At 38.6% G+C, this 9238-nt stretch overlaps 1 protein-coding gene across 2 annotated transcripts; it reads left to right on the top strand.

Moving 5' to 3' along the window:
* The first annotated feature begins 1750 nt into the window (after positions 1-1750).
* LOC141523438 (H-2 class II histocompatibility antigen, E-K alpha chain-like) lies at positions 1751-8472 on the top strand. 2 transcript variants are annotated; one of them, XM_074236616.1, is made up of 5 exons: positions 1751-1918; positions 4578-4823; positions 5286-5567; positions 5842-5998; positions 7728-8472. In XM_074236616.1, the coding sequence occupies exons 1-5, from the start codon at positions 1837-1839 to the stop codon at positions 7729-7731; spliced, it is 771 nt and encodes a 256-aa protein (XP_074092717.1). In that variant the 5' UTR covers positions 1751-1836; the 3' UTR covers positions 7732-8472. The 2 variants fall into 2 exon arrangements, with proteins under 2 accessions (XP_074092717.1, XP_074092718.1); XM_074236617.1 differs by lacking the exon at positions 7728-8472 and having other exon boundaries at positions 5842-6002.
* The last annotated feature ends 766 nt before the right edge of the window (positions 8473-9238 follow it).

Raw genomic sequence — 9238 nt, 5'->3', positions numbered from 1 at the left:
AGAGATATTAAACTATTAAACTATGATTATCAGAATTCATTTGATAGTGTCTGTCTTGTTTTCTATGAACCTTTTTATGATGTTTAGAAGGATAAGTCTGTTTCTTAGAATTTAGTGATTGCAAAATGATTGATGTTGCAATGCAGAAAATATATATCAACATAAACACTGATATATTAATAACTAAATTTTTAATTAATATCTATATTAATAACTTTAATAACTATATTAATAACTAAATCTTTCTTCTCTATGTTAGGATCTTTGTGTACTAGAAGCTTATTTTCCTTTCTCCTAGAACATCTGCCTTAGGATTCACCTATTTGTCCGTCATTTTCTAAGTGGACATCACATGTAGGATCTGAAGAGAAAAAGTCTTTCATCAGAAAGTCTTTGACAGTCTTTGAGAAAATGGCCTAAGACAGTTGCCTGGTAATTTAGAAGTAAAATTCCCTACAAGACCCATACCCATATTAATTTGCTAATGCTCTATATGCCTATTAAGTTTTAATATCATTGTTAAAACTTTCATTCCAAAAACCAGTTAAGAAGTTTTCTCCCTGTTTTCCCAATTATGACTTCATAAATAAAGGCTCACCTACTTCCAAAGACCCATTAGGACTTGGGATTATAGACTATATGTTTCCACATCTCCCTTGTTAGCCAATTTGGAGATGGATAATAGGGAAGATTCCAATACTATGATTCTCATCCCCCTCAATTAATTACAGCATCAAAGATCTCAAAGCACAAGTCTGTAAGCAGAGGTAATAGATAATATCTTACTTTCATAATCACCATCCCAGAAATGTAAAAAAAAAAAAGGAATTTCCAAAATTCATATCAGAATTGAGTTTTTTGCTATACAATAAAAGGAAAACTAGAAAGTCATCTTGGAAGCTTCCATCCCACCCCAACCTGAAAACCAATTTGGATGACTAGAGTACCATATCTTTTTCTCCCTTATCCTCCTCCCTCGAATCCTCCTAAGTCTCTATAAAACATCTTTTTAATAAATTGCACCTTAAAAAGTCAATCCTCCTTTTCCCTTCATTGCCATCAATGTTGAGTTACCACATAATTACTATTTTTACAGATACTTTTTCTGGCAAATATAGGAATTGAGATTAGGAAAAATGACGAATTCTCACTTTAAAAATTCTAAAATTTACAAAAAACATTCATTCAAATTACTGCAACAAATGTCCCTATTTCATTGAAGCTGATTGTGGAGTACAGAAGCCTGTGTCACTATAGTCACAGAAACCTGTGTCTGTCTTACTTGATGGACAGGCCCTGGAGATAATCCATTCATACCACCATATCCTAAGTAACAGGCTTGGTGCTAAACTCTCAGCTACAAAAAGATGCTGTCTTGGGACCCCCAGCATCAGCCCCCACCAAGAATTGGTGTATAAAGTGCTATAAATTGCTTCCTGTCCTGGCACTATCATTACTCCCTCCTAAGGCTTTTCCTTCCTTAAGAATAAACAGGCTATAAAAGTGATTCAGAGATATCTCCTCCTATTCCTATATTTTTTTCCTGCCAAGAAGGAAAAAATTACTTCATTACATAGAAGTCTCTTTGCCCTGTACTGGAATCATCTTTTAAGAATTTTTTCAACTCTTTTCTTGGTCCTTTCTCATAATTTCTTCACCTGGCAACAACAGTGTCAGCACAAAGAATTTCTCTGATTGGTTGATTGCTTTTAGGCTGGGTTTCCCCCACTCCACTACAAACTGTGTACCCCAAACCAGAGTTCCTTCTTCTTGTCTCTGTCACTGTCCCACTATTTAGAGGACCTAGTGCTGGATTGCAGTGTGTGCCCCAAGAAGATGGCCCCCAACAAAGCCTTGATCCTAAGTGTCTTCACTCTGACAATGCTACTGAATCCCTGGAGAGTCAGGGCGATTAAAGGTGAGTGCTAAAACTTCAGTACGGGTAAGGTATTGGATTTATCTAGTAAGCTGAGAAAGAAACTTTGAGTGCATCAGAAATCTCCTAAGGTAGTACCCATAGCTTACCCAGATCACCCTATAAAAAGCCTTACTTTCTTAGGTTAGAGACTTATTGTAGTAACCATATAGAGGCTGAAAAATCTAATCCCTGATATGATTTAAGTTTCCATGTTCCTTATTGAAAAAAAGCATGGAGAGAAGAGGACCTGGGGGTCCACTACCACCTTTAGTTGAGGGACACTTTGAGGAATTGGGCATATTTCAAAGTTATTGTGATAAATCTCATCGCTTTTGGGAGTTTTAGGGCTTCTGAACTCTACTTGGGTCCCCAAGATTTCCCCAGAACCACAAATATATTGGGACTTAGAAGTTATCATTTCAAGAACTGGAAAGACCCTGTCCTGATAGCTAAGGATTTTTGACCCCAACATGTGGCTGAAGCAGTGTGGTACAAAAGAAAAGTTATTGGACTTAGAGTCCTTGCGTTAGAATCCCACTTCTGTTTTTTAGTACCTGTGTGACCTTGGACAAGTCAAGTCTCTTTTTGGAAAAATCTCCTTATATGCAAAATGAGGGCACTGTATTAATTCACTTCTGTTTCTCACTCAGCACTTTGGTAACTGCTTAGGAAAAGAGGAGACAGAATGACAGATAAAAAGAAACTAAAGCCAAGGGCTAGCTGCCAGAATGGTATTTTAAAAGGTTAATGATAGGACTTACAGGTATGTGACTTGTTCTTTTCCATCTCACCCCTATAGTCAGCAGCACAGATTATTTTTTTTCGTATGTAGGTACTCATTCCCCACTCTATAATCAAGGTCCATAACCTCCTTCAGACCCTATCTCATGACTCCCTCCAGGAATTTTTTTTTTTTATTATTGACCATACTAGGGCCAGGTAGGGTCAGTACTACTTACTACCTTCTATGTAAACGTTTTATCTCTCCCAAGTGTAAGTACCCATACTATAGGCATTTAATAAAGGTTCATTTAATTGAATACTATAGGAATTTCCTTTATTGATGTTAAAGACATTCTTCCCTTATTTAACCTGATCACATAATCTTTAGAAATTTGTTGATGTTTAGTTGAGTCAGCCACCCTTATTTGGTATTATCAGATACTAAAAACTGTTATGTACATATTGTTATATATCAGTTAAGTGGTACAGTGGAGAGTATTGGGCTTGAAGTCAGGAAGACTCAACTTCCTGAGTTGGACACTTACTGTGTGACCCTGGGCAAGTCACTTAATACTATTTGCCTCAGTTTTCGCGTTTGTAAATGAGTTAAGGAAGGAAATGGCAAAGTCCCTAGTGTTGCCTAGAAAACCCCAAATGGAATCAGGAAGAGTCAAAACAATGGCTACTATATAGATTATCTCATTTGAGCCTCAAAATAGCACTATAATGATCTTTTATACCTGTGGTACCTATCTAAAAGCATGATTATTTCTATTTTACAGATGAGAAAACTGGTTCATAGAGATTAGTGATGGGATTTGAACTCTTAGCATCCTGACTCCAAATTCAATATGCTAACCATACAGCTTCTCATAAACTTGATAAGACACTTTTCTGAGTAACTTCCTCATCCTAATCTTTCTGCATAATTTCCTGTACTTCAATACTTATCACCCAGGTGTAAATGTTATTGATAATGACAGATAGACTGAATGACAGGGAACTCTGAAGTCAATTCAGTCAGGATCTGAGGGTCCTGGAACTTATGTCAAAGACCCCATTGAGCATTAATCAATCCTGAGATTGATGTCCTATAGGAAACAATCTCTTTATCCCTAGTCCCACATTTCCATTGTACTTTTCTAGGCAGTTATAAAACATAGAAAACTGCAACTCAAGGGAAAGAGGAAACTCAGGTCAGCTCTGCATCTCATTTTCCACCCCCTTTCCCAGGGACATATAATATCACTGAAGCAATTCCCAGGACAACAACCACAAATGTTCCCTTCTTCACTTTGAAAAAAACTACCAGGTAAAGGTATGACATTCCCCCACAGGATCCTGGATTGATGTCCATTCATTGATGTAGTTCTTGATGACTCTCTTGTCAGTGGAGTTAATGACATCCTCCATTGGCAACCCTGTGGTTTGTCCAGTCTATGTAACCCCATCACTGGAAGGTCTCCTCCTGAGACTGCTGAGGTGGACCTCCCATGAGAAGGGAGGAATGAGAGTATGGGAGAGCAGAGGGTTTGCTGAGTTCAGTTGGGATTCTCTCACTGGAAAAATGAAGGAAATTACATGCTAGAAAGAGGTTTTGGGAATCAACTCTGCCATTTTTAGAGGTTGGGCTTCCTACTATAGGCAGGTTTTTGGTTTGTAAATATCCATTGCAAAAGTTCTAAAGATGTTCTTTTCTCTGCCCTTCTCCTCTCTTTTTCTCTTGTCCATGACTTCTTCTTGCTATCCTTCTTCTTTCTTGTCCATAATGTAACATATCTCTTGTGTCCTTTTTTCTTCCTCCTCTTTTACCCCCTCTGTCTCCCCTGATTTCTTCTTTATATGCCTATTCTTTTTTTCTCGCTCCATTTGTGTTTCTTTCCTTCTGTTTGCCTTCAACTTCACTCATTAACCTTCACTGCTTGGTCCCATACAGAGAAACATGTGGTCATCCAAGCAGAGTTCTACCAGACTCATGAACCCACGGGAGAATTCATGTTTGACTTTGATGGGGATGAGATTTTCCATGTGGATTTGCAAAAGAAAGAGACAGTTTGGAGACTTTCAGACTTCAGCAAATTTGCCAGTTTTGAGGCTCAGGGTGCTCTGGCCAATCTTGCTGTGGACAAAGCCAACCTGGAAATCATGATGAAACGGTCCAACAACACCCCTGACACCAATGGTACCTGCTTCACCTGCACCCTCAGGGCAAGAGGGAAAGGGAAAGGCAAAGGGTTTAGGGAACCAAAAACTCATAACATAGGCTTCTGTTCCTTCAGACTCAATGTAAGATTCCCACCCCCCACTTTAAGTGTTATGTGATTTAATATCACTCCAAGGTTCAACAAGAGCCTGAATACACACAAGGTACATTTGGTCAAGACCTTTAAATCTTCATGTAGTGTCCCCAGCTTTCACAGATTCCCGTATTCATTTTCCCCAATGTTAATCCCTGTGAAGCTGGACATGGGAACCTAGAGCCTTTCATGCCCCAATGTTGACTCTAAGTTGGTAGAGGGAAGCCTAGGACATAGCAGTTCGGTGTTGGATTGAAAGGAACAACTCATATGGCCCCTAAATTCTAACAGATGCTGGAAAGAAGGTCTCAATAAGGAACTCTAATTTTTGTTCTGTGTTCTCCTAGTGCCCCCTGAAGTGACAGTGTTTCCCAAAGGCCCAGTGGAGCTGGGTCAGCCCAATGTTCTCATCTGCTTCATTGACAAGTTCTCTCCTCCTGTACTTAATGTGACATGGCTTCATAACAAACGTCCTATCACTGATGGTGTATTTGAGACTGTCTTCCTCCCTCGCTCTGACCATTCCTTCAGAAAATTCCACTATCTCACCTTTATCCCCTCTGCTGACGATTTCTATGACTGTAAAGTTGATCACTGGGGACTGGAAGAACCTGTCCTTAGACACTGGGGTAAGTGCCAGACTCAATATTCCCATAGGTTGCTTCTTTCAGAGAACTCAGTTCCCTCTGAAACCTCCATAGACCCTCCTTTCAAGTAACCTAGTGTCTTGACTTTTCAGATTCTCACCTACTCAAATCCAGACTTTCTGGGTTACAACCCTGAACTCTCAGCAAATATTTATCAAATAGTCACTAAGTGCTGGGGACTGAGTCTCATCATGACCAAACCCTGCCATGTTCATTGTGTCTTTGAACTAGACACCTTGTTTTTTGTTCCCCTTAGCACCAGAAATACGGACTCCACTGCCAGAGACAACAGAAACTGTGGTCTGTGCCCTGGGCTTGGCCATAGGCCTGGTGGGCATCATCATAGGCACCATCCTGATTTTCAGGGGTATGCGAACAAGCAACAATTCCCGAGGAGGCCCCCGAGGACCCCTGTAAGTTGCTTTGATGAAAGGAAAGGGAGGGAGCAGCAAGATGGGCAGATGAGAGGAAACTGGTATGCACTTCCCTAGACTAGAACCCAGAGTGTTTTTCCCCTCCCTTTTCCCCTCCTCCAGCTATCCCCAGTCATACCATTTCAGCCTTTCTCCATTCATAAATCCAAATCATATTCCTGGGCTATTTGAATCCAGAATAATCCAAGAGAAGCTGCTCTGGAATGAATCTAATGGAAAATTGGTCAGTTAACATTTTTTAATCATTTACACTGTGCTAGACACAGTGCTAAGCACTGAAGATACATACACAAAGAGCAAACAATATAAACAAGATATACAGGCTAAATATATGCAGGATATGTGTGTGTGTGTGTGTGTGTGTGTGTGTGTGTGTGTGTGTGTGTGTGGTGTTTAGATGTATATACAGGATAAAAAGGAAATAATTAGCATAGAGAAAGGTTGAAGATTAAGATGGGTTGAAGAAGAGAAGACCATGAATGGTCTTGAACAACTAGTATGAAGTCTCTTTCTGTCCCTGTGACTAAATTTGCTCCAGCCTAGATTTCTCTACATAAAATGGAAATGCCACAGGGTCCCAGAGTTTACCTAAAGTCTAGAGACTGTATCAGATTAGCCAAAAATTTCTTAACTTTTATTGTGTATCAGGAATCATCTGGCAGTCTAGGGAAGCCAATGGATCCCTTTTCAAAATAATATCTATTGCAAATATTCATAATTGGAAGAAATGCTAAATTCTAGTTGGAAGTTAGTGAAAATAAAGTTGTATTTTTCCCATCTAAATTCAGTCACCTTGAATTCTATCCATGGTCTTAGTAACCTAAGTTAAGAATCCCAGGTCTAAATTATTTTTATTGAAGAAAACTTTAGACCAAACCTTCTTAATCTGACATCTAAAAACATCCAAAAGTCCATGGATAGATTTCAGGGCCTTTAAACGTCAATGGGAAAAATATTTTGATGGCCATAGTTCAATATATTTGGTTTCCTTTGGAGTTGTTTATATTTTATTTTGTGTATGTAAAATATTATTCTGAGAAGACATCCATAAACAAATAGGTCCTTGACACAAAAAAGTTAAGAATCCCTGCTTGACCTTGGAATCATTACCCAAACTTAGGGGGTATGCTGGCAAATGTTTAACAACCAGTTTTCTGAAAGAAAAGACACACTAGGGGCAGCTAGGTGGCATAGTGGATAAAGCACAGGCCCTGGAGTCAGGAGTACCTGGGTTCAAATCCAATCTCAGACACTTAATAATTACCTAGCTGTGTGGCCTTGGGCAAGCCACTTAACCCCATTTGCCTTGCAAAAACCTAAAAGAAAAGAAAAGACATGCTTTTACTTTTAATTTTCATTATTATTATTTTCTCCATCATAATACATTCTAATCTATATCTTAATTCTAATTCAAATCTAAATAATAAATCAATTCCCAATTTGTAGGGTTTTTAATTTCTTAGGTATAAATGCTTACACTGAAAATTTAACAGTCAGTTCTCTGGCTCTAACATACCCTTGCCCTCACTGTCCTTTCTCTGAAATAACACAGTTGCCCTCTTGGGTCATTAGAGCATCACAAACCTAGACTCTATATAAAAGATGAAAAAGAGCTAAGGTGATATGTGGGGAGAAAGAATTCAGGAAAAGAATCTTGATACCCCTGTACGAAGAGCCCATCATTCACTCTGTATTCCTCCAACTACAGGTGAAAGCCTTTCTATGAAATGAGAATAACCAGAAGATTCCAGCTCCTGACTTGGACTTCCAACCCAGCTTTTATTTGCATCTTATTTCATCTTCTCTTCAAGATACAATTTTCCCCCCAGATCCTCTGAATGACTGATACCAGAGACTATTCAACTCTTTCTCCCTCTGAAAAATTGTAATGCCACTTGGGGATCATATATTCCCTCATACATTTTCATTACCACAGACACATCCACACCCCTCCCAGTCTGTACTCTTCCCACCCCACTGAATTCTCTACCCCTATAAACCTCCTTAACTGTCTTTCTATCCCATTAAAGGAACATAGTATAAAGGAAAGAATATTTTGGAGTCAGAGGAATATGTGTTCAAATTCTATCTTACCTGCGTGACCTGGGGAATGCCATTTAACCTCTCAAGATCTCATTTTTCTCATTTGTAAAATATGCTATGTAATCACAAAAATCCCTTCTAGCTCTAAATATGTTGTATAACTTTCATTTCCATTTCTGAGCCCTACCTGCCTTTCCTGCCTTTCTTTTGCTCTTCCATAAATTTGGAAACTTAGCAGATGCTAGGGGGAATTGTTTCTCCTCTTTTCCTAGTAACTGTTCTTCATATTGAGGTGAGAAAGGGACCTAGGGACCCCCTGTGATTGTCCTGCTATTCCTAGCATTGATGCCCATTCACATCCTGGAAACTGATCTAAAAAAAATAAATGCCTGGGCATGTCAATATTAGAATATCTTTTGTCTGATTCCTTATTCTTAAAGAATTGTCAAAAAAAATTCAAAAATACAAGGGGAAGATTTTGGTTCTAGAGAAATTTCAGGTGCTATTGAAGATTGGATCTGAGCAGCCCCTACAAATTTATTATAACCTGATCAGGGGAACCTGAGGTGAAGTTGAGGCTGGTGTTGGGTGGGTTCTACTTTCATGTCATATCTATCCCTATCCAAAAGCTCCTGCCTCCAAGTCACTTTTTACTTTATGGCAATCAATCTATGATGTTTTTTTAAAGATGAAGTCAGTGGTGAGTATGGAATCAAGATATTTATGGTTTAGGTTGAGGATTTTAGGTAGGTAACATAACAGAGAGTTGGCCAGAGTTGAGTAAAATGGAGTAGAAGACTGGACATACAAAGAACAAAGGATCAGATTTGTCTATTCACCCTCACTGTCTTTGTAAACCTCTGCAGATCTCATTTCCCTCCGCTTTAAAATAAAGATCTTTTCGAAACGTTGAAGAACTTTTGATGAAAAATGCTAATCATCTGAATACAAATTGAAGCATATGTTTTTTTTACTTTATTTTACTTGAGGGTTTTTTGGGAGGGTGGGGTCTATATTTCCTTTCAGATCATGACTATTATGGAAATGTATTTCATAACTACACATGTATAGTCTATATTGAATTGCTTGGTTTCTTAATGAGGAAGAAGGGAGAGAATTTAGAACTCAAAGTTTTAAAAATGAATGTTGAAAGTTGTTTTTACATGTATGTGGGGA

Source organism: Macrotis lagotis, chromosome 5, assembly GCF_037893015.1.
Source record: "Macrotis lagotis isolate mMagLag1 chromosome 5, bilby.v1.9.chrom.fasta, whole genome shotgun sequence".
Taxonomy (NCBI): domain Eukaryota; kingdom Metazoa; phylum Chordata; class Mammalia; order Peramelemorphia; family Peramelidae; genus Macrotis; species Macrotis lagotis.
The sequence above is the reverse complement of the archived record's forward strand: the minus strand, read 5'-3'. Positions and strand labels throughout refer to the sequence as shown.